Here is a 26,500-nt window from a genome sequence, read left to right on the forward strand (position 1 = left end):
TCCGGTGATGCGAGAGAGGCGGATACCGGGAGGCGAGCACAGGCGGAGTCTGGGAGGCGGCTGACCGCAGGATCAACGCCCCGATACATAGCCAGGTTAGAAGGGAGGAGAGGCGGCCTCTAAGTGACTCTCAAAGAGGCGGATCAAATAGAAAAATGGAGATCAGTGAGACTGCAGGAGAGGTAGGAGTGCATTATCACAGCACACACAGTCAGCAGATTAACACCTTGCATTTAGTCAGAGACAGCACCTGGAATCGAATAACTTCTCCATATGGCTCCGTTCCGTAAATAGAGTACACTGACTCAGCCACTTCCCCAACACCTCTCCATTATTAAGAGACAGTATTTGAAAGCAACTAATGTGTTACTAACTCTCCGCTGTTCAAGTGTAACGTACTGATTAAACTAATTTAATAACCCCCTGAGCTATTAAGGGGAATACCTAACCGTGCTCGGTTGAGGAGAGAGAGAAACCCAGAACGTGGCGTCAGTATAGTAAAGTGACCCTGATAGTGAGATTGTATACCGTTAATTAGAACCAACTTGCCTTGGCTGGTACTTGTTCCTTTCAGGCGTATCTCGTCACATAACTAAGTGAACTGGTAAACCAGCGTCGCCCGAGCCCTAAACGGAAAAGATGATACAAGTCTATTAGTGCATATAGTAGTGAACCCTGTCCGGACACGCAGGATAGACAGTCCTGATTGATAGTGACACTATCATATCGATCTACCCTGGATAGTGAATTGTATGAGAAAGATAGTACACAGGTTAGCCTGAATTCTTCATTATACCCGGAATACTACATGCCTGTCTGTATAGTCAACTCCTGGTGGGATGTCCCATATTAATAACTTCCACCAAAACCACTAGAGTCTACTATTATTTATATGACTTCCACTTAAGGTACCCAACGTGCACCAACGTTCATTTACTCAGCTGAACTTTGGGAGAGACAAGTGAACTGGGGTGGTCGCGCTGGCAAAAACAGGAAAGTTATTTATTGCCGAGCAGTGGAGGGTATTTGAATGAGAGCAGAGGTAAAGCAGCGCTTTGTTATAGTAAGAAATTTATGAGTAGTATTAGTATGTATAGACTATAATTAATACTAGAATTCCACAATTGTTAAAATAAATTAGTCATCTTGCTTTAGTAAAGTGAATAGTAAGACAGTAAGTTGTATTGTACTTATGCATTGTTATCTGTAAAGACACCCGACCAGCAACAACGATTCCAGTTTAATAAAAAACAATCTTACGGGTAAACCAGGTGTCAATTCTTGACTTGAAAAAGCTATCTTGATTAATTAAGGATTAGTGCATTGAATACGGGAAAGATTGTCAGACCGGACATTGGCTCCCCTTTCGTCTGTGGATCCCTGCAAGAAGCGGTAAGCGAAAGAAAGCAACCAAAGTATTCTCCACATATATATCTTCTATATATTTGGCGACATCTGTGACTCTGTGCCTGGCCGTAACGCTTATCCTAGATATTTGGCTACATCTGTGACTCTGTGCCTGGCCGTAATGCTGGGTGGAGTCACAGCGGTGGGCGGAGTCAGCAAGTCTCTGCTCCTGCTGCCTGTCCATCTCTCTCTCTCCCCTCCCCCCACCCATCAGCAGCTCTGACTCCCCGGCCGCGGCGCCGGGCCAACAACAACGGTTGATGCCGCCCCCGGCATACACATCAGGAGGGACGAGGAGGGACGGGTGGCGCAGGAGAAGGCTTTCATAGCCCTCCCTGCCCCGCGTACACAGACCCGCCGCCTCCTCCGCACACATCCAGCTGTCCGCTCTCCTGCTGTGACAGGAGGCGAGTGCTGCAGTGATGTCATCTCCTGCAGCACTCGCCTCCTGTCACAGAGAAGAGCCGGCACACACACTCCAGTCTCCGGGGGCTGCCAGCATCTACAGGCAAGCTGGAAACATCCCCAGAGCAAGAGAAAACATACCCACGAGGACACGCCCCTTTCACAGCAGGCCACGCCCCCTTTTCGGCCGCGGGGGGGGAGAGATGTGTGTAACAGTAATACTGACCCGGTGACGCCTCTGGAAACTACTGTTTACCAGCCTGCAGCAGCCGCCCACAGCCTCAACGGTGAGTCCCTCCGGCCATCCTACCCACTGATTCTATGTGTGGTCCCCACTTTACAAATGTCTCCTCTTCTGGTGCCCTCCCCCTCCACTACTTTCCCCCCTCTCTTCATCAGCTTCCTCACTGGGGACCCTCCATGCCACCCCGCGTCTCTCTATCCCCTCCCTACCGCCCCGCGTCTCTCTATCCTCTCCCTGCCGACCCGCGTCTCTATATCCCCTCCCTACCGCCCGCGTCTCTCTATCCCCTCCCTACCGCCCCGCGTCTTTCTATCCCCTCCCTACCGCCCCGCGTCTCTATATCCCCTCCCTACCGCCCGCGTCTCTCTATCCCCTCCCAGCCGCCCCGCCTCTCTGTATCCCCTCCCTACCGCCCCGCGTCTCTCTATCCCCTCCCAACCGCCCCGCCTCTCTGTATCTACCTGCTGCCCCGCGTCTCTGTATCCCCTCCCTAACACCCTGCATCTCTGTATCCCCTCCCTACCGCCCCACGTCTCTCTATCCCCTCCCTACCGCCCAGCGTCTCTGTATCTCCTCCCTACCGCCCGCGTCTGTCTGTATCCCCTCCTCCCTACGCCTCTGTATCCCCACCCTACCACCCCGCGTCTCTCTAACCCCTCCCTACCGCCCGCGTCTCTCTATCCCCTCCCTACCGCCCACGTCTCTCTATCCCCTCCCTGCCACCCTGCGTCTCTCTATCCCCTCCCTACCGCCCCGCGTCTCTCTATCCCCTCCCTACCGCCCTGCGTCTCTATCCCCTCCCTACCGCCCTGCGTCTCTCTATCCCCTCCCTACCGCCCGCATCTCTCTATCCCCTCCCTGCCACCCTGCGTCTCTCTATCCCCTCCCTACCGCCCTGCGTCTCTCTATCCCCTCCCTACCGCCCTGCGTCTCTCTATCCCCTCCCTACCGCCCGCGTCTCTCTATCCCCTCCCAGCCGCCCCGCCTCTCTGTATCCTCTACCTGCTGTCCCGCGTCTCTGTATCCCCTCCCCAACACCCTGCATCTCTGTATCCCCTCCCTACCGCCCACGTCTCTCTATCCCCTCCCTGCCACCCTGCGTCTCTCTATCCCCTCCCAGCCGCCCCGCCTCTCTGTATCCTCTACCTGCTGCCCTGCGTCTCTGTATCCCCTCCCTAACACCCTGCATCTCTGTATCCCCTCCCTACCGCCCCGCGTCTCTCTATCCCCTACTTACCGCCCTGCGTCTCTCTATCCCCTCCCTACCGTCCCACGTCTCTGTATCCCCTCCTCCCTATGCCTCTGTATCCCCACCCTACCACCCGCTTCTCTCTATCCCCTCCCTACCGCCCTGCGTCTCTCTATCCCCTCCCTACCTCCCTGCGTCTCTCTATCCCCTCCCTGCCGCCCTGCATCTCTCTATCCCCTCCCTACCGCCCTGCGTCTGTGTGCCATCCCTACCGCCCTGTGTCTCTGTTTCCCTCCCTACCGCTCTGCGTCTCTGTATCCCCTCCCTACCGCCCTGCGTCTCTGTATCCCCTCCCTACCGCTCTGCATCTCTGTATCCCCTCCCTACCGCCCTGTGTCTCTGTATCCCCTCCCTACCGCTCTGCGTCTCTCTTTCCCCTCCCTACCGCCCTGTGTCTCTGTATCCCCTCCCTAACGCTCTGCGTCTCTGTATCCCCTCCCTACCGCTCTGCGTCTCTTTATCACCTCCCTACCGCTCTGCGTTTCTGTATCCCCTCCCTACGGCCCTGCGTTTCTGTATCCCCTCCCTACCGCCCCGCGTCTCTGTATCCCCTCCCTACCGCCCTGCATCTCTGTATTCCCTCCCTACCGCCCCACGTCTCTCTATCCCCTCCCTACCGCCCCGCGTCTCTGTATCTCCTCCCTACCGCCCGCGTCTGTCTGTATCCCCTCCTCCCTACGCCTCTGTATCCCCACCCTACCACCCCGCGTCTCTGTATCCCCTCCCTACCACCCTGCATCTCTGTATCCCCTCCCTACCGCCCCACGTCTCTCTATCCCCTCTCTACCGCCCCGCGTCTCTGTATCTCCTCCCTACCGCCCGCATCTGTCTGTATCCCCTCCTCCCTACGCCTCTGTATCCCCACCCTACCACCCCGCGTCTCTCTAACCCCTCCCTACCGCCCGCGTCTCTATATCCCCTCCCTACCGCCCACGTCTCTCTATCCCCTCCCTGCCACCCTGCGTCTCTCTATCCCCTCCCTACCGCCCCGCGTCTCTCTATCCCCTCTCTATCGCCCTGCGTCTTTCTATCCCCTCCCTACCACCCTGCATCTCTCTATCCCCTCCCTACCGCCCGCATCTCTCTATCCCCTCCCTACCGCCCACGTCTCTCTATCCCCTCCCTGCCACCCTGCGTCTCTCTATCCCCTCCCTACCGCCCTGCGTCTCTCTATCCCCTCCCTACCGCCCTGCGTCTCTCTATCCCCTCCCTACCGCCCCGCGTCTCTCTATCCCCTCCCAGCCGCCCCGCCTCTCTGTATCCTCTACCTGCTGCCCCGCATCTCTGTATCCCCTCCCCAACACCCTGCATTTCTGTATCCCCTCCCTACCGCCCATGTCCCTCTATCCCCTCCCTGCCACCCTGCGTCTCTATCCCCTCCCAGCCGCCCCGCCTCTCTGTATCCTCTACCTGCTGCCCCGCGTCTCTGTATCCCCACCCTAACACCCTGCATCTCTGTATCCCCTCCCTACCACCACGCGTCTCTCTATCCCTCCCTACCGCCCTGCGTCTCTCTATCCCCTCCCTACCATCCCACGCCTCTGTATCCCCTCCTCCCTACGCCTCTGTATCCCCACCCTACCACCTCGCTTCTCTCTATCCCCTCCCTACTGCCCTGCGTCTCTCTATCCCCTCCCTACCGCCCTGCGTCTCTCTATCCCCTCCCTGCCGCCCTGCGTCTCTCTATCCCCTCCCTGCCGCCCTGCGTCTCTCTATCCCCTCCCTACCGCCCTGCGTCTGTGTGCCCTCCCTACCGCCCTGTGTCTCTGTATCCCCTCCCTACCGCTCTGCGTCTCTGTATCCCCTCCCTACCGCCCTGCGTCTCTGTATCCCCTCCCTACCGCTCTGCATCTCTGTATCCCCTCCCTACCACCCTGTGTCTCTGTATCCCCTCCCTACCGCTCTGCGTCTCTCTTTCCCCTCTCTACCGCCCTGTGTCTCTGTATCCCCTCCCTACCGCTCTGCGTCTCTGTATCCCCTCCCTACCGCTCTGCGTCTCTGTATCACCTCCCTACCGCTCTGCGTTTCTGTATCCCCTCCCTACGGCCCTGCGTTTATGTATCCCCTCCCTACCGCCCCGCGTCTCTGTATCCCCTCCCTACCGCCCTATATCCCATACACTGTCCATACCACTGGCTCCTTGATACCTCCCTGACAAACCCTCACCAGGAGTACAGGAGCCATAACCCCCTGCGGTGCCCCCCATAGTTACCGGTATATCGGTGATGCTCCGCTCTGCCGCCTCCCTATCTCTCACACCGCAAGCGCAAGGCGCAAGCCCAGCACCGAGCACATGACCGCGCTGTCCATGCCCATTGGCCCTGGTACCAGCTCCAGCCATCGCCCCCTCCTCCTACTGCACCTGAGGGGGGCGCGCACATAGCGCATGCAGAGGGGACTGGTGCACCTGCGGCCGCGTGGAGACCTTGCATGCGCAACATGTCCGTGTTGCTACACCTGAAGGATGGTACGGTGTAGAGAGAGGACACAGCTGCCCCTGCTCCGCATTGTACCAGCACTTCCCTCTGTGTCTAATGACACCATTTACTTCTTCATGCGGGTATGTCTATATCACATACATCCTTATCCGTGTCCTATATATTGTTACAAATAAAATGACACAGGTATAGGTCCCGCACCCCCTCCCCCCACACCTGCATCCACCTCCCCGTCCACTCGCAGCATCTACATACTCCCTGCCTCATCCGCGGTCCCCCCCGCACCCGCTACATTCTGTACATCGTGCTCTGCAGGCACTGTTCACGCCGTCGCAAGGGGCTATGCCCCCTTCACCATTGGAAGCACTTTCGTCGTGCAATATTTAACCACTAACAAACCTAGGAATGCAGGTAATACTCATACAAATATTGAACCGCAGCAAGGCGTGCAGGGGTTAAGGGGGCGTAGCCCCTTTCGACGGTGTGAAGAGCGCCCGTAGGGCGCGATGAAGCACCTAGTATATATATATATATTATGCCATGAAAGTGTCATGTCCAAGTACATAGTTGTATTTTTCTTCTTTTTAACAAACTACATTTTTTTTATATATATATACAAATTACAAATATATTTGTCACAAATAAAAAGGCAGGCAAACAAAGTACAATAAATAATAATGAAACACAAAACGTACTTTATTTTTTTCCATTTCTTTTATACAAAATAAGTAAATGTGAAGCTTAGAAGCTTTTTCAAAGTGTAATACAGCAAAAAAGGGGCTCTTCACACTGCCCCCTCCTCTTATCACCCCAATCAAATATTTTGTTTACTGTGGGTTGGCAAAATAGAACAGAAAAAAACAGCTTGCCATATCTTGCACATCTTCTGTGAGGTGCATGGTTATTACATTAAAGTGTCATTTTGCTGATCGTTAAAATCAGTGAGTGAAAGACTTAGCCTACAAAGTTACCACTAGAGGGCATCCTAACACCATATTGCTGGTATACATTAGTCAGATCAATTTAAATGTCTAGAATTACTTTTAGGATTTTCTTTTTTTTTTCGTTTTTCATTTCCATCGCATTTTATCCCCAAGTAGTAAGAACATAAGGGTCATGTATTTGACACCCATTTCTTAAGCAGGCTGGGTTAATGCCAGCTAAGAATTTAATCAATGCAAAAACTTAGAGTGAGAGCAGTAGCTAAACCCAATACTTTTCATTAGCATGTACATTTCAACTAACACTTCTTATTGCTTCAAAAAACCTGCCCATCATGACAGTTAATGCATAAGAAAAAAAAGATATATCTTTATCACTGGAAAAAAAAAAAAAAAAGTAGAGTTAGAAGGCCATTCTTTGGCCCTCTGGTGACAGTAACATTTTGAGGCTGATTACACAATTTGTTTCTGTTTTTTTAAATATAAAATTCTATAAAGGATTCTCAAACTCAAAATAAAATATATTATTTGGGATACAAGCTATTTGCTAGTAATCTGAGTTCTAAATGGTTCCTTCATTTGATTATCTTTTGGACCAAGCTCAGAAGACACAAATACCAAGTAAAACAAAGTTAGGGTAAGAAAATTGGTCCCATTCCATGTGGTAGACTAGTTGTTTCGCCAGCTTTTAGTCACTACAGGGGAGGAGGCAGTTTACTCTTGAACAGCCATGGAGGTGAATTTTGGTTTCAGTGCCATGTTGGTCCCAATGATGTCCCTCATCTGGATAGATGGTCCAGTACTTTGGGATGAGTAGTAAGGAGACAGGCTAGAGGTCTATCTGTATCTGTCAGGGAGGTGGATTTTGGTTCTATTTGTACTTCTTGCTTTGGGTTTTATCACTTTACCCCTTTTATCAGAATATTTTTTAATTTTCAGCTCAGAAAGGAACATGATATTGAAGCGCAGGAGGTACTCCAGGACAGCTTGTATGCTACCATTTCCAGGATCAAGTCTTTGTCCTATCAGTTTGAATAGATGACATGAAAACCAAAGGAAAGTTGGTCAATGAAGACAGTAAGTGTATCTCCCAAGGTGCTAGTTATTACCATACTGTGGCCTCATTAATGTCAGGGTTCTGATGGGGTAGAGGACCACTAAAGCCACTATTGCTAGACATAGAAAATGGTGGACTTGGACCACTGCCGAAAACTTCCCCAGAGATTGGATGTAGAGAGCCAGTCATGCCAGGGTCTGGGCTGGGCGTATCAGGGTGAGATATCATGTCCGCATATCTTTGGTTTTCTGAGGGGTGATGAACAGATAATGGGGGTTCTAGAGAACCCAGTGGGGTTGAACCAGGCCCTGAATTCTGTAGGTAGCTGGAATCGGCCGGGGATTGTGTCTGTGAGGATGGAGGCCCATGAGGAAAAAAATCATAGTTTCCACTTCCATAATAATCTCCTTGGTAATCTGTAAAACAAACAAAAAGAAAATAGTCTTAGAATAGCTACAGAACAGGGGACTACATTCAGATAGTTTGAGTAAAGCCCTGCCTCTATTCCCAGTTCCTTTTGAAGTCTGAATTTTCAAAAATCATAGCACATAAACAGAATAGAGAGAAAGAAAACGAGGCATGAGACTAAAAGATCTGAAAAATTGGTCAGGATCATCCTTGGGGGGAAGTGGTATATCAAAGTACATTTTTCTTGAATGCAATATTAAAAATACCATTAATTTGGTATTATGTGTTGTTGTTGTTTTTTTTACACAAATTGATGTATTTAATGTTATTACTTAGCATTATGGGTAAATCACATTAAATTAGTTTTCAGACTGCATTGCGGCTTAGAACAAACAAAACAAACTTCAGGCAAAAACTATTAGCTCCTGATCTAAACCTGAATGATGTATCATTATTTGATTTGCATAAATCGTTAAGATACACCTTTTAGGAGTGTGAGACTTTGGATGTCTCACCCAACTGGTGCAAGTGTACTTGTTGATGGTGATGACTGTTACATCTGTGTTCTCGATGCCTATTTTCTATTTTTAAAGTTGTGCATATGATTAATTTTGTGCCTAAATGCACGTAGGTGCCTCATTTGCAACCTGACTTTAGCATTGAAATGTAAAACAGTCATTTTGTTTAGCTATTATTAAAAATGTGTGCACTTCGACCTATCACGTCAATGAGGACTTCTCACAGATTTGTTTGGCTTTCTATGCGGTTTTGCAAAACAAGGCTTGGTACACTGTACATATCCCAGGTCACAAGACAAGCATTGGCATTTGTGATTTGCCAGTTAATAAAAGCGTCTCAATTTCTACTTTATGAAAACGCAGCGTTTGACAATTGCACAAAAGCAGGCATGGCAAATTGTGGCTTACAAAAAATAAAATAAAAACAAAAACAACAGACCTTTGTACACTGCCATGCCAGTCTTCACTGCTGTCTACCTACTTTGCTCCCAGGAGGTCTACCTCTGGCCTTGTACACATGTTGGTATAGTACAGTGTCTAGCCTAAAGAGTTTTAAGCCCATCTTGGTGGCTGTGGAACATGAGATAGTGCCGGAGAGAGAGGCTCTTTTGTGCGTTTCTTTGTGAATATATAATTTATTCTGTCAATGCGGGAGAGTGCTACAGATAAAACCAGCCATAGGATTAAAGAGCAGATGACAAGCATATGAAAACTACATGTAGAAGAAAAGACAAAAAGAATGAAAGGGGGTAGAAGCTACTGTGAAACCAGAACTTGCTTTGCATTAATTAAGACCAAGACAGGAAAGGTGAGAAATTCATTTTTTTTCTCACAACTTCCTCAGTGGAAAAACCTGTTTTATTAAGGGAAAAAAAAAGAAAGAAATCCAACAATTTAGGTGAGAAAAGACTTTGCTTCAGGCAAAGACTGGCATCTTCCATCAATTTTAACTCAGCGTACTCCCCACTTCTACTATATCTGTGTATTACTAATATATATATATATACATACACACATATATACTCTTGTATAAACTAGAAGTACAAGGTTCTGCATTTTACAAGTTTATTTGTAATTAACTTGTCATTTTGCACCAATTTCAAATACAAGTTAATTACAGATATATATATATCTATATATATCTATCTATCTATCTATATATATATATATATATATATATATATTAGGTAGATGGATGGATGGATGGATAGATAGATAGATGGAGGGAAAGAGATCTAATTGACTAATTGATCTCAAAACGCCGCTGCTGTGCTGTAAATATACTCTACGTGCAGTATATATATGCATGCAGAAATCTTTTTTGTATATGATCTCTCAGTTAAAAGGCTAAGTGTGTATATTGTTAACAGAGTTCAGTATAATTTCTTACAACACTGCATTCTCCAATGCAATGAGATAAACACCTCCCATAATACTAGCCTGTCTCGGGTCAGTGCACTCATACACTAATTAATGGTAAATAATAAGCCAAACACTTAGAAGAAATAAATCACACAGCTAGCAAAATGAAACCCATTTCTAAGTGTGGCAAGGCATTAAGTGTGCAGGGTATGCAGGGCTGCGTGAGGCGGAGATGGAGAACACAAAGATTCAGGGAGGGAGCAGATGGGGAAATAATTACTTTTTAGGCTACTTATTGCACAATGAAAAAATGTAGTATGATTGACTAAAAATGATATTATGTCATACATTATATACACCTGATCTATAAAACTTTAATTATTATATACAAAGATGAAAGCGCATTGGATAAAAAATAAGCACAATATTAATTAGATAAAGAAGCATACATTTTATTTTTATTTTTTATTTTTTTATAGCTCTAAATGTAAATGCAGAGAAGAAAACAGTGCTCAGGTCAGATTTAGTATCCTTTTAATTGAATTTGCAACTAAATCACCTACAGGAGAAGGAATAAAGCCGTGTATTTGAATTCTTTTGTTTTGCTCTTTGCTCAGAATGAAAGAACCGATTCTGTAATCTCTTGACATACAAATCTATTGAGGGCACAGAATGCACAGCTCTTGGTAAACAGACATCCCCATTCATACAGCTCATAGAAACAAGACACATCCAACTTGTAACAGATCACGAAAGACAGGGGAAGGGGGAGATGTATGGAGGAGAGGGGAAAATCAGAGATTCGGGGGAGGGAGGCAGAGATGTGGAGGGGATTGAAAGAGGAATATATATTAGATAGACGGATGGAAAATGTAGAACAAGGCTGCAAATGGGTAAACGGGGTAACGGTATGCAGAAACAAAAACAAGAAAGGAGATGTGAGCAGCGGAAGACATGGATAAAAATGGCAGAGCCTAGAGAGAGATTAACAATTTTACTAAATGTATATTAAAAATCAAGGTGGGGTCCAGTTATTCAGATGACAGGAACAAAGTATAATTACATGATAGCGCAGGGAGACATGGTGAAAGTGATGTATTGTCACATGTAGAGTTACATCTAGAGCACCTTTAGTACATATCAGGTCTATTAGCATGACCTGTGCATAAGATGTCTCAAGCGTGAATGAAGGAAAGATAAGCAGACCAAAGAGAAGACACTGTGATAAGAGAGAGAATCCTTACACATGAAGAGAAGTTAGAGATGAGATTGTGAAAAGAGATCGAACGCACAACTCTCAGAATATTATCTATGTCTGGGATTCATGGGCACATGACACAAATGATGATTGCAGTGGGTGAATGGTGAATCATAGGAAGGAGAAAACAAACAGAAAGGCAGGGTACCCTGCTCTCTTCCAATCACCCTCCATATGTTCCAAGAATGTGAAGGTAATTGGAACAACTGCTGTCTGAATAAGGTACAAAGAAAGCAGCTGTGCTATTGTCCCCTACAAAGAGAGAGAGATGCAGAGAGAGAGAGAGAGAGAGAGAGAGAGAGAGAGAGATGCAGAGAGAGAGAGATGCAGAGAGAGAGAGAGATGCAGGGAGAGAGAGAGATGCAGCGAGAGAGAGACGCACTCACACCTCCCAAGAGAGAGGGAGAAAGGGGAGAACAGGACGGTGGGGAGCACAAAGTGGGAAGAGCTAGGGGTGATACATGTCCGCCACAATAACATGCCTTTCTTACTTTCTACTTGCCGCGCTATGAAAAGTTTAGAGAAAGAGACCTTTAAGAGGTGATGAGGAGGAGGTAGTGGTGGTGGTTAGAGGATTGAGAGGGAAAAGCAGATTAAAGAGACCTCAGGAAGAAACCTTGCGAAAATCCTTCTATTGGAGGCTTTACAATCATTTAATCTTTGAAAAGGAGGTTTCTGGGTACGGCAAAGGTATTTTAGGGATAAAGAAAAACAAAATCCTCTGCTATTGCTTAAACATACATAGATGAAGGTCACCACAATAAAAGGCATGTATATGTATCCTAACTGAATTATGAATGTGCATTATTGACCCCATTGGTAAAGATTGAAAAGGTTGGTCAGCTTCAAGTTGTGTTTTTCTTGGCATAATACACAGATATATTTCTAGTAAAGCTGCAGGCAAATTAAGTTTACACAAAATAAATAGGTGTTTTTGGAATCTGTCAGGAACAGACCGATACACATTTTCCAATGCACTGGTCTAACATAAAGCATAGCGACAAATAACACAACGGTTTCAAGTTATAAATACTTACTTTGTTACTGTGTCTGTATTAGCAACATGAGATGGGGATTTACATATTAAAAAAAATATATTCACCCGTGAGCGCGCCCACACACGCACGCACGCACGCACGCACACACACACACACAAAAGGACACAAAGTAAAATAAAAGGATTCCACTGTCAAATAAGTTTCTATGGGGCAGATTTATCAAAACTTAGAGAGAAATAAAGTGGAGAGAGCTATGGTACCAAGCAATCGACTCCTGTCATTTTTCAAACATAGGGGAAAAAAATATTATAGCTTGGAGATTGATAAAATGGAGCAAGATAAAGTTCCAACCAATTGGCTCATAACTGTAATTTTTCAAACACAGCCTGTAACATGACAGTTAGGAGCTGATTGGCTGGAACGTTATCTCCATTCACTATATCTCTCTCCATGGCTTAGTACATCTCCCCCATAGCCTGTAACATGGCAGTTAAAACCTGATTGGTTGGTACTTTATCTCTCTCCAAGCTTTGATAAATCTGCCCCTATATTCTATATTCATTCTATTGCCAAGGTTTTATATAGCAAATGAAAAATGAGTATAATTCAAATATTTCCATTTGGCATTTCTAAACTGGTGTCATGTTGTGCAATAACAGATTTCAGAGGTTGTCACTGTGCATCACAACTTCCTGACCTAACTACTCCATCTATAGCCCTTTCTCCACACCAGATGCAAGCACAACACACACACATGGCAGGGTTCTTCTCTCTCCCCCTACTAAATATAATTCAATAACATCTGTAGCACAAATACAGTATAAGAGGTGCATCTGCCATACTCACTTGATTAGATTTACTTTGTTGTATATTAGTCTATAGTTACCAGCTGACCAGTCAAACTGACATGAGAGGTACAAATACTAGGGGACAAATGTAATAAAGTGAGAGTTTAAAAAAGTGAGAGATTTGGTAAGGTTTTGCAGTTTTTTTTTTAAAGTGGCAATCATTTACACAGCAAGATTAACCTGGTTTTGCAGTGTAAATGATTGCCACTTTAAAAAAAAACCTGAAAAACCTTACCAAATCTCTCACTTTCTGAAACTCTCATTCTATTACATTTGGCCCTATATATCAGTTTTTCCCAGTCCTCAAAGTCTCCTTACAGCCCAAGTTTTACGAATATCCAAGCTTGAGCACAGATGGTTAAAACAAAATGACTGAGATATCTGTGCTCAAGCAATTGTCCATAAAACCAAGACTGTTAGCGGCTTTGATTAGCGAGTTTGGGAAACACTGGAGTGACTGATATCTGTAGTCCACATGTGAGAACGGGAGTGAGTCTACATACATAAGGTGAGATGTGGGAATTATTAGGAATAGAAGTAAGAGTTTCTGATGGCACTATTTGCATAACTAATTAAACTTGTTATTTAGACGGTAAAATCTATGATCAGTAAAAGTGGGCAAAGGCTTTATATGTAAAGTAGTTGGTCAGAGGTATGTATTTTACTGTGTATCTTTTAGCATAACCCCTACTTTCCTTTTCGAGTGGGACAGTACAGCATTTTGGGGACTGTCCTGCTATCCCACCCAGGGGCCAAAGTGTCCCGTGAGGGGGTGGGGGAGGAGGGGGGAAACGACTGGAGAGCACTCTCACATCCTTGTGTCTTCACAGTGTGGGGGAGAGACTGGGTCCAGCCCCGCATCTCCTGGGTTACTGGGTACAGAGTGATGGAAATGGGGGCATACCATGAGGCTATGCCCTCCTCCCACCAGGCCATGCCCCGTATCGGGTACTTATTTTTAACTCCCATATGTTGCCAGTTATGCTTTTAGTAGTGTGAGTAGTGCGATATACTTACCCAGAGAAGAAGTAACAGGTGTGAATCTGACATAGATGGGTGGTATGTGTCTTGATGTATTAGTGAAAGATAAGAGGTATGTGCCCTGATGCCTTTGTATAAGAAATAGATCTCTTGTATGTGTTTTTGGTGCTTGCAGCTCCGTAACAGGGCGTCATGACAGACGTCATGACAACATGCCTAGAGGGTGGTGCTGCTGGCTCGGGGAAGTAGAGCTCTGCCCAAAGCATCTTAAGGACAGTTGGGAAAGCTCCACAGCCTGCAGGGTGCCCAGAGACATTATTGCTGTTCCAGGTACCTTGCAAGCCACATGCAGATGTTGTGGGCCAGCTACAGTGCCGGCACCCTGTGCAATGGCACCGTTCACACGCCCCTAGCTACAGCCCTGGGTGCTTGTGTTTCAGGTAGATAGAACTAATGTGTCTCATACTTTCCGAGTGGCTGCCAGGTCAACAAGGCAGGGGTGTAGCATTGCAGAACTGGGCTGAGCAGGGGCATGATGGTCAATCAATGTGTCCCCGCCCTCGTTATTCAATTCCGCAATTACCAACATTGTAAATGAGGGGCAGGACCACAACAATGAGATTCAGCACAATTATTCCCGAGTGAAGTGGGTGGCCATGGGCAGCCTGGTATCCGGACTCTGGGTTGACACCACTTAGGTCGACACCCATTAGATCGACACCCATTGGTCGACAGTGAATAGGTTGACACTATATATAGGTCATCACAATCATTAGGTCGACATGAACAAGGTCGGCATGCAAAAAGGTCGATATGAATTTTTCACATTTTTTCTACTTTTTCATACTTTATGATCCACGTGGACTACGATTGGGAACTGTAACCTGTGCCGAGCGTAGTGGTAGCAGAGCGCGCCATGCAAGGGGACACGGTGCACTAATTGGGGTTTCCGGTCACTTTACGAAGAAAGCACCACCAAAAAAACATGAAAAACTGATGTTGACCTTTTTTCATGTCGACCTTATGGATGTGTCAACCTATTTATAGTGTCAGCCTAGCCACTGTTGACCAATAGGTGTCGACCTAATGGGTGTCGACCTAGACACTTTCGACCCTGAGTCCCATACCCGGGCAGCCTCTGGGAGACTTGACTATGAGATACGGGAGCCTCCTGAATGATCCAGGACAGCAGGCAGGTATGATGTGCCTGGATGTCTGTGTTTTAGCAGCAGGCAAGTATATGTGATCTGATGTCTGTGTTTTTTGCAGGAACTGATGATATGTGTCCTGCAGGCCTATTCATTATTGGGGGGGTCTCGATACGAGTAGCAATGCTGGATACAAAATTCCCAGAGCTGCTCTGGTTCGGAGACAGTTGATCTGAAGATCAGCTGTTCCCGCGATTCCGATGAAGTTTAGCAGTGCTGAGTCTGTCTTGGCAGCAGGGCCGTCACGTACCGGGTGCGGCCCTCACCTGGGTGTCACCCTCGGAAGGGGTGACACCAAAGTACCGGCTCTTCTGCAGTGACAGGATCGAGTGCTCCAGTGTGATATTCACCTGCAGCACTTGGCTCCTGTCAAACATGAAGAGCCGGCATTACACTCAGCCCAGTCTCCGTGGGCAGCCAGCATCTCTGGGGATGCTGTATACGCCCCCGGAGTGAAGAAATGGAGTAAACCACGTCTCTTTTTGTTAGGTTACGCCCCCTTTTTGGGCGGCCACGCCGGTGTCGCGGGGCACACAGTGCAGAGTGCGCACTGGGTGTCACCACACCTTGTGATGCCTCTGCTAGGCAGTGTTAATGCGGGAACTTAGGTGCTAGTGCCCAGTGTACTTATGTGATGGTATCTGTCTCCCTCAGCATTTGTTTGTTTTAATTTTATTGCTCTCCTCACTGACCCTCTGTGGGTGATGGGTAGTGAGGTGTGGCCTTAATCAGGGGAAATGCAAACACTTGGTATTTGGTCTACATATTAAGGGATACACTGCTGACAAGCCAGGCTGACACAGATCGTGTAGAATTCAAAGTGGAGAAATATAAGTGGTTGTACTTAGCCTGTACTTAAACTGTACGAAAACTGAAAGAAAACAACAAGCACCAACAACAACTACAAATTTACTTCTTTGCAACTTCTAATGTATGTATATGTGTAATGATTGCCTTGTAATTGACATTGCATGTGTGGGGAAGTTGCACAGTGAAACAGTTTATTATTGCATGCTCTCTGGTGTTTACCTCCTTTGATCATTTGCCCATTGTGGTCAGAGTACTATATCTTTACATTTACTGAGGTGTAGTCGTGGTGTACAGGACAGAGTGTGATTCCTGATTAGTAAAAAAAAACACTGAGCAAACATCCCCATACAGGTAATTTCAACTTTAAACTTGTCATTTATTTTGTACTGTCTGGACATGGCTACTAATAACAAATGCACAGAAAAAAATCTTAAAGCTATGTGTGCAAATGCTAGGAGCTTAGGAGACAAAATTCCAGAGCTATTTGCGATAATGACAAGGGATAACCTGGATTTTGTGGCAATTACAGAGTCATGGTGCAATGAGAATCATGACTGGGACGTAGTTATACCAGGATACAATTTATTTAGGAAGGATAGAATAGGAAGAATGGGAGGAGGGGTAGCAATGTATGTGAAAAAAAGCATAAATGCTACTTTAATACAAAATATTGAAGACAAAACTGAGGCCCTTTGGGTCACCATAGAAACTGCAGAGAAGGACATTATTCGCATTGGGGTGATCTATAGACCACCAGGCCAGGGGCAGGATTTGGACAGGAACCTATTGTTGGACATCACTAAAATGGCTTTAAAGGGAGAAGTCATAATCATGGGAGACTTTAATTTACCTGATGTAAACTGGGAGGGGTCTTTTGCTAGTTCAGCTATAAGTGGCATATTTCTACATTCCTTACAGGGAGCATCTCTCAAGCAATTGGTGAGGGAGCCCACTCGCAAAGACTCAATATTAGATTTAATTCTTACAAATGGTGATAGGATATCCGACACACATGTGGGTGAGCACCTGGGATCCAGTGATCATCAAGCAGTATGGTTTAGTATAAAGACAGGATCCAACTCCTGTCACACAAAAACAAAGGTGTTGGATTTTAGAAATGCTCACTTTGCAAAAATGGGGAGATGTTTAAGTGAGTCATTGGCAGACTGGAGGAACTTGTAAGGAGTGCAGGAGAGATGGGAAAAACTGAAAAGTGCAATACTAAGTGCAACAGACCTTTGTATCAAAAGGGTTAGGAAAAGCACCAGGAAAAGGAAACCAGTGTGGTTCACAAAAGAAGTATCAACTAGTGTAAAGGCAAAAAAGATGGCTTTTAGGAAATATAAACAGACTCAAAATAATAACGACAAAGAGGTGTATCTGGACAGACGGAAGGATGCTAAGAAAGTGATAAGACATGCAAAGGCAGAAGCTGAGGAGAAAATGGCCCAGTCAGTAGATAAAGGGGGCAAAACTTTTTTTTAAGTATATAAGTGAAAGGAGAAAATCAAATGGAGGAATAATAAGACTTAAGGCAGACAGTGAGCATTTGGTGGAGGGAGATAAGGCAATAGCAGATCACCTAAATAATTATTTTTGCTCAGTATTTACTACAGAAGAAGGTATGGGGCCACAGTTAAGTTGCAAGGACATTCATAAAAATCTGGTAGATGAAAGTACATTTACAGAGGAGAAGGTCCTAGCAGAACTTTCAAAACTAAAAGTGGATAAATCAATGGGGCCAGATGGGATACACCCAAGGATACTCAAAGAGCTAAAAGATGTGCTGGTTACACCTTTAACCAAATTATTTAACCAGTCTCTAAGTACAGGTGCCATTCCAGAGGACTGGAAAAGAGCAAATGTAGTTCCGCTGCACAAGAGTGGAAGCAGGGAAGAAGCAGGCAACTACAGACCAGTAAGCCTTACATCAGTAGTGGGGAAAGTAATGGAAAAACTATTAAAAGAAAGAGTTGTGGAATATCTTAAATCAAACAACTTACAGGATCCAAAACAGCATGGATTTACTGGTGGGAGATCATGCCAAACAAATCTTATTGAATTTTTTGACTCTGTGACGAAAATAATAGATCAAGGGGGAGCTGTAGATGTAGCATATTTAGACTTTAGTAAGGCATTTGACACTGTCCCACATCGCAGACTGCTAAATAAACTTGAAAGCGTGGGGGTGGATTATAAAATAGTTAAATGGATAAGAACCTGGTTGCAGGATAGGAAACAGACAGTTGTAGTTAATGGAGTGCAATCTATGGAGGGAAATGTTACCAGTGGAGTACCCCAGGGATCTGTACTTGGTCCTGTTCTCTTTAATATCTTTGTTGGTGACATTGCAAATGGTATTGAAGGGTATTCCTTTTTGCAGATGATACAAAGATATGCAACAGAGTAGACAAACCGGGAGGGGTAAAACAAATGATTGATGACCTAGGTAGGCTTGAGAAATGGTCAAGAATGTGGCAACTACAGTTTAATGCTAAAAAATGCAAAATCATGCACTTGGGTATCAAAAACCCAAAGGCTAAATATAGTATCAAGGGTACTGTAATGGAAACTACTGAGGAGGGAAAGGGATTTAGGAGTCGCTATTTCAAGTGACTTGAAGGCAGGAAAGCAATGCAACAAGGCAATGAGAAAGGCAAGTCAGATGCTTGGTTGCATAGGGAGAGGAATCAGTAGCAGGAAAAAAGAAGTGATAATGCCACTGTATAGGTCATTGGTGCGGCCCCATCTGGAATACTGTGTCCAGTTCTGGAGACCATATCTCCAGAAAGATATAAATACATTAGAGAGTGTACAAAGAAGGGCAACTAAAATGGTGCATGGCCTACATCACAAAACTTACCCGGAAAGGCTAAAAGATCTTAACATGTATAGTTTGGAGGAGAGAAGGGAAAGGGGGGACATGATAGAAACTTTCAAATATATCAAGGGTCTTAACAAAGTTATGTAACGTCCGGCAGAGGAAGGCGAACAGGGGTGGAGGGATCTGAAAGTATCTCTTTTCACAACATGGGACTCTTTCCAGTAGGGAAGGAGCTGGTCCAAGGATCAGGGACATCTAAAAATGGTGAACGCTCCCGCTGTCAAGCTCTAAAATGTTGTCTTTTTGGAGCTTCATGAATTCAGGTCCCCATATTATTGTATAGGGACAGCTGGCCAAATCGGAACTAAAGGGTAATCAGCAAAAATTCATAATACCTCCTGCATTACCTTTATAATGAATGGCCCTGATACTCTTTTCTACAAAGTAGGTGAAATGTTAATTTTCACCTACTTTGTAGAAGTCAAGAGATAATGAATAGACCCCCTGATGTATGTGTCTTAGTAGTAACTGAGCATATGTGTCCTAATGTATGTACAGTATTCTATTTAGCAGGAGAGCATGATATGTGTCCTGTTATCCATACTTGCCTACTCTCCCATAGGTTGCGGGATACTGAACATTTTTCGGGTAATCCTCGCACCCCTGGAAGAGTGGGCATCCTCCCCTATCCAGCCCGCTGTCTAGTGAAGTGTGCAGAATGGAGAAACAATCGCTGGAATTGCAGTTCCGAGTGGATGGGGCGGGGCTAAATTATGCAAAATCACATCATTTAGCCCTGCCCCTTCACCACATGCACGCATTCACCACATGCACCCCCCCCACCCCCCCGAAGTGGCTACATGCGTCTCCTCTCCGGGCTTCTCCCATAGAGGAGACATATACAGTAGACATTTATTCTGTAAGTGTATTAGGAAGTCAGGGCCTAAAATAGTTAGCAATATCTTTGCAATATTAGAAATATTATTTCTCATCTTTGGCTGTGTTGTTTTTTTTTTTCATTTCTGTGTCTAGTTTCCAATGTGAGTTTATGTTCTGTGCTGAAATCTTAATTTTACAGCTGCTTCATTTTTCACACACTGTCCGTGTGGGTGTGTATTCAAGTCAGGGGTTCTAATGGAAACGTCACTCTCTCTGAGGGGTTTATTTACGAAACGTCAGGTTGTAAAACCAAAACCTGGCACTTCTGACCGTGTTTATGCCTGATATATAAAAGGGCAACCCATTTACCAGCTATGTCTTGCTAGTAAAAGCATTGTCCTTTTAAATATTGGGCACAAACACGATCAAAAGCGCCAGGTTTTACAAGGATGCTTGTGAATAAATAAACCCATAAGTATCAGTTATTGTGCAGCATTGTATCAATCATTTATAGGGTTCTATTCCCTGAATGAGTAGGAACCTTTCTACTGTTCACTTGTTTCCATCTAAACCCATGAGCATAGTACGGCCCCCACAACATTGTAAGTTCTTGATTTTAGCTTGATTCTGTCAAATACGCTTTGATTTGTACGTACTAAAAGAACCTTATCTTTATTACATATACTGTGAGTGGTGTCTCACACATTGGGTGGAATGTACTAAACCCTAAAGTGCAATAAAACCCCCCAAAAATGCAGGTTTCTGGGGTGTTACAGCATTTTCCATATGTACCAAGCTCCAGAATGTGAAGCATTCCGGAGCTTGGTCCCAGTAAGTAAAGCCATCTTTGGGTGGCGACGTGTTACCCAATAGAAGCCTATGGGCTTCTATCGCAACTTCCATGAGAAGGATCAAATTGAATCCCTCCCAGCACCCTCCGTGGCACATCCGGCACTGGACGCATATGCAGAAGGACTCTCGGACAAAATCTAGAAGTCCTTCTATCGCAAAGGACAACTCTCATCAGGAGGGCTGTCCTTTACAAATTTCTTGGTACATATCAGCGTTATTTATGCCAGTATGTACCCGATAACTGTCGGGATGTACCTCATCGTGGATGCAATGCTTAGTACATCCCACCAATTAACATTTGCAACACTAGGACACACATTCATCATGATCATCCTTCCCATAAGTGACTACATGAGTAATCCACAGACGGGGCGTGGAAAACCCAAGGAGATGTAGTCATGCCCCCACTTTTAGAAAATATTAAAAACAACAATTGATGTGGAATCATGCACAGGTGATGGTGGTGGGGTAGTGCCAGTGGCAGATCTGGTAGGCCAGGTTGGCGTGGGGGAGTGCGATTACTCACTTCACATCATGCAGGAAAAGAGAGAACTGACTGCTTCTGCAGCAGCCACTCTCCACAGTACAACACACAGTGGTCCAAGGTGCAGTTGCCTGCACTGTGAAGAGAGGGGAGCGGCCCAGGCCCCTCTTGATGGTGATCCAAGGCCACCTTATTCTAAAGGGGGGTACACACGGAGAGATCCGTGTTTAAAATCTAAGCAATCTGACTAGATTGCTTAGATTTTAAGCACGGATCTGCCGTGTGTATGCCCCCCAGCGATAGCGAAGCGCGGCCCCGCACATCGCTATTGCCAGTGCTAGATTGAGCCTGCATGCAGGCTCAATCTAGCGGGTCGCTCACTTCACCGCTGTGCTGAGCAGGGTGAGAGATGTGTGCTGAGCTGTCTGTGTTAAGATCGCTCAGCACACATCTCTCCCGTCAGTACCCCCCTTAACAGTCACTATATTAATCTAATTTCACACTCTAGTTTAGGCCTTACGACAAGAGTTCCCAACCATTGTACTCAAAGCACACAGACAGTCCAGCTTTTAAGGAAACACATACTTAAGCACAGGAGACTTAAGGCCAGTACTCACGGCCCGATGCGGGAGAGATGTGTGCTGAGCGAACCGCTCAGCACACATCTCTTCCGGCGCTCAGCACAGCGCGATGTGTGCTGAGCGTGCAGGGGGGCCGCTCATTTCACCCAGCGGGTGAAGTGAGCGACCCGCTAGATTGGCCTGCATGCAGGCCAATCTAGCACTAGCGATAGGGCTGCGCGGGGCTGCGCATCGCTATCGCTGTTAGGGCTACACACGGAGCGATCTTGATGAAAATCTAAGCAATCTAGTCAGATTGCTTAGATTATCGCTTCGTGTGTACCCCCCTTTAAATAGTGCCTCAGCTATATTGATTTAATCACCTGTGCTTAACATGGATATCCAGGGCCATAGATAGAATTGCCAGGGTGAGGTTGGTGCTGCTTTGGATCGCACTACAAAGTAAATCACACGGGACCCCAGGTGGCCCCTCCAGGTAAGTAGTACATGTATTAAACCCCCCCCCCCCCCCCCTCTCCACGCCAGTATGGATATCACAGAAACCTGGACTGTTAGTGTGCATTGAGGATTGGTAAACATTGGTCGATTCATTCAACTGACATGATGGGCCCGGGAGCACTGCCAGGAGTGCATCAACATTGTGACTTCCCTCTCCCTGGCACATGGAGGAGCCGCCGGACACGCACTTGCTTCCAAGCTGAATACGTATTCCAAGAGGACTCCTTGATTCATATGGTATTGTTACAGATGTACCAGGTGGGTTAGTAACATGTAAACTAACCTCCTTTATTTTGTTATATAGCTTATATCCTAAACTGTTTCTAAAACATTAATGCTTGAAGGATTCATGTTCACTCCTTTACAGATAGTACTGTGCTGCTGAATAAGTCACAGTGCTCAGCCTTGAGACGGACCGTGGGCCATTAGGGACCGGGGTTATCCCCTGCAGCCCCCGGAGTCCTGGGCATGCCCCAGAGTGATGAGAAAGAGGGGGTATTGTGCAGCCACTCTCCATTTCAAGTAGTTATGCCCATTTCTCTTGTGCCTATAGTGCGTGCACAAAGTGCCTAATTCTGAGTTGATCGCAACAGCAAATTTTTTAGCAGTTGGGCAAAACCATGTGCACTGCAGGGGAGGCAGATATAACATGTGCAGAGAGAGTTAGATTTGGGTGGGGTGTGTTCAAACTGAAATCTAAATTGCAGTGTAAAAATAAAGCAGCCAGTATTTACCCTGCACAGAAATAATATAACCCACCCAAATCTAACTCTCTCTGCAAATGTTATATATGCCACACCTGCAGTGCACATGGTTTTGCCCAACTGCTAACAAACTTGCTGCTGCGATCAACTCAGAATTACCCCCAAAGTACCATTAATAAACTGAAACTACTTACACCACTGGTAGCAGCAGGAGTGGAGGATGTGTCTGTCTCCTGCTGTCTGTGTATTAGCAGGAGGGGAGAATACTGTATGTGGTCTGATGTCTGCATATAAGGAGGAAGGGAGGATGTGTATCCTGATGTCTGTGATGGGCAGCATTCAATTAGCAGTGATGTGTGACTCTGCATATCAGTGCTTAATTTGATAGCACAACAGTACAGATTGTCCCATCCACCTTTGGGGTGCAAAGGATTTGCTGTGAAGTTGGTGGTTACACGGTACTGCCTCTCCTCAGCCATCGCCACTACTTTCCAATATGTCTTGAGAGAAGATTTACTAAAACTTTTAGTTTCTGTATATTAGAAAGCAATTACAAATGTGTGTCCTGGTGTCAATGGTTATACATTATGGGGGTAATTCAGAGTTGATCGCAGCAGCAAATTTGTTAGCAGCTGAGCAAAACCATGTGCACTGCAGGGGGGGGGGAGGGCAGATATAACATGTGCAGAGAGAGTTAGGTTTGGGTGAGGTATATTCAAACTGAAATCTAAATTGCAATGTAAAAATAAAGCAGGCAGTATTTACCCGGCACAGAAACAAAATAACCCACCCAAATCTAACTCTCTCTGCACATGTTATATCTGCCACACCTGCAGTGCCCATGGTTTTGCCCAACTGCTAACAAATTTGCTGCTGCAATCAACTCTGAATTACCCCCCTAAATCTCTACATAAAATTTCCAGTATGATCTGATACTGCATTATTTTACTGGATTATGCAGTGGGCTTTTATTAAATGCACATTAATATTACCGATCTTTTCAAGGGTTGCAGAACAAGGACACATTGCCCAATTAAAATATGCATTACTGTTTATTTAGAAAAAGTGCCAAAGAAAATAGGGATTCAAACAAGTTCAGCAAATTCATTACATAAAAGTGACACAGCAGTATGTAAATTACAATAATTCATGGTCCTGTTTGTGAGAATTTTCAATCCACATTTAGGTTTTCACCAGTAAGGATTAATAATGAATCTGCCTTCCATATCACAGGTGGTGTACCAGTCAGCCGAGTATTTCCTGTCTAAGGGCACATCACACTCAGGCTGTAGGTTACCTCCATAGTAGCTGTAAGGGCCAGACCCGAGAATGTCTGATTCATCAAGTCTCCCTCCTAATGGCCTCATTCGTCTGGGGCTTCTGAAGAAAGCGTGTCTTCTGGCACCCAAAGCACTGAGCTGCTTCATCCTCCTCTCCTTGGATCTCCTGTTTTGGAACCATACCTATGATGAAACAAATTAAAATTTATTGTGTATCACTTACAAACCAAACGTATTAACATAGTAACTATAACAAGACTCGTTTAGAGTATAGGCACATCCTGCTAAAGGGAGCCATTTGCACCTGGGCAGTGGTGTAAATTTATATATATACTCGCAAAAAGTCCCGGCACTCGTCCAAAACTGGGCAATGTGCTGCGGTGCCTTCCCAGGGGAACAAATCCTCCGTGTAATATAGTGGAATAAAGGCGGCACTCAGACAGGCTTCATATGCAGTGTGAAAAGGTCAGCTTTAGTCGACCGACATGTTTCGGGGCGCAGCCCCTTCCTCAGGGCCTCAACATATATATAATAATCGTTAGGTCCACACTCGCGTTTGAAAACACTTGCTGGGGTGCCATCCGATAATGGAAACCTATTTATGGTCACCAATCCAATCCACAAGTAAAGAATGGGGGCACTCACCAGTCTTCAGTAAGCAGGATTTTAATTAAAGCATCATGCCAGACAAAATCGTATCAATGTTTCGGTCCACGTTTGCACCTTTGTCAATCTTGACAAAGGTCCAAACGTGGACCGAAACGTTGGTACGATTTTCTCTGGCATGATGCTTTAATTAAAATCCTGCTTAATTAAGACTGGTGAGTGCTCCCATTCTTTACTTGTATGTATGTATGTATGTATATATATATATATATATATATATATATATTTGCATGCAGGGAAAATGCTGCCTGGTCTTCATTGAGTACCCGCATTATTTTAACATGAAGACTTAGGAGTTAAGCTAAGACACATACCCTTTCCAACTCCAAATTTGTTAGTACATGTGTCATGGTTTTGCCATGGTCACCTTCTGCCTGGATTTACTAGTAATTCTAAATTAAGCCATAAATGGGTTATATTCTAGTTTAGCAGAAATTATGCTTGCTGATAGACACTTTTCTTTTCAATAGACATAGTCATTATGCGGAGAGGAGGGATTTAATAAAGTACACACAGATGGAAACTTAAGGCTAAAAATATCCCCTTCTCCCCCCTTCCACTTGGAGAAAATGCCCAAACCTGTATATAGACTAGGATGCTAATCAGCCTGACTACTATGCTAATTGCTTGGCTGAGCACAGAGGTTGGGGACACGGAGTCATTAGTGTGCTACTTACTGTTCTCTCTCCTGGGGCAGGGGCATGCAAATGATAGAATTATTATTTTACACCTACACTGATTTAAGTGGCAGTCGCTGCTTTTGAAATTGATGATAGACATTTAGGGCCATATTTATCATATCCCACATTTTTAATGTGGTTGTGATATTATAGTATCACTCATAATAACAAAGCAAAAATTCACATTCTTGCATGCAGTTATCATCCATAAGGTGCCGGGACAAAGCTTGTGAGAAAGCCCTGTCCTGGTGAAGGGATACTTATATCACTTTACTTCCAGGCTCCGACACGGTGAGCCTAAGACACTTGCGCAGCGGAGAACCATGCAGAGGATCCCTCTCCAAATACAAATAGCAGAATGTAGGCCATATGGGTTAACGCCATCAGATGATGGCATTAGCTACCGGGGCCAAGCTCCCTAATGCAGCTTTGGTAGCTCCCATTACAAACTATTAGTGTTGATTTCGTGATAAAAAACTGGGGTCTGCTGCATATCTCCGAAATCCGCTGCACCCCCCACACACACATCCTGGTGATGCTTCATATTTGCAGGTAGCCCCTGAAAACATTCGATATTCAGCAAACTTTCCTTAAAAAATATGCAATATAGGCCATCATAAGATTGCTTGTGAACTTCTTTAGGTTACTTTTTATCAAAAGCAGTATTTGCATTTAGGTATAGAATATCAAAGATTATTGAACTTTAAAAAAAAAACCCAACTATATAAAGTTTCCCCTTTCACACCTATATCCTTGGTCCGATACAGGTAAAGTGAACATGAGGCCTGATTCAGAGTCGATCGCAGCAGCAAATTTGTTAGCAGTTGGGCAAAATCATGTGCACTGCGGGGGGGGGGGGGGGGGGGGGGCAGATATAACATGTGCAGAGAGAGTTAGATTTGGGTGGGGTGTGTTCAAAC

The 26,500-nt window shown here is 45.4% G+C and overlaps 2 protein-coding genes across 2 annotated transcripts in view; both read right to left on the reverse strand.

Annotated features, from left to right (window-relative positions):
• FICD (FIC domain protein adenylyltransferase) overlaps nt 1-26,500 on the reverse strand; it is a 1,034,845-nt gene that overhangs the window by 697,188 nt on the left and 311,157 nt on the right. The gene's annotated exons all lie outside the window — the stretch shown is intronic.
• The window catches only part of LHX5 (LIM homeobox 5), a 42,384-nt gene continuing 22,305 nt past the window's right edge, over nt 6,422-26,500 (reverse strand). Inside the window, exons 4-5 of the mRNA XM_063913563.1 lie at nt 24,252-24,417; nt 6,422-8,157 (exon numbers count right to left, since the gene is read on the reverse strand). Coding sequence (XP_063769633.1) covers nt 7,790-8,157; nt 24,252-24,417 — 534 coding nt within the window. The 3' untranslated portion in view covers nt 6,422-7,789. The remainder of the gene's footprint in view (nt 8,158-24,251; nt 24,418-26,500) is intronic.

The sequence above is a fragment of the Pseudophryne corroboree genome, chromosome 1 (assembly GCF_028390025.1).
Source record: "Pseudophryne corroboree isolate aPseCor3 chromosome 1, aPseCor3.hap2, whole genome shotgun sequence".
NCBI classification, from domain to species: Eukaryota; Metazoa; Chordata; class Amphibia; order Anura; family Myobatrachidae; genus Pseudophryne; species Pseudophryne corroboree.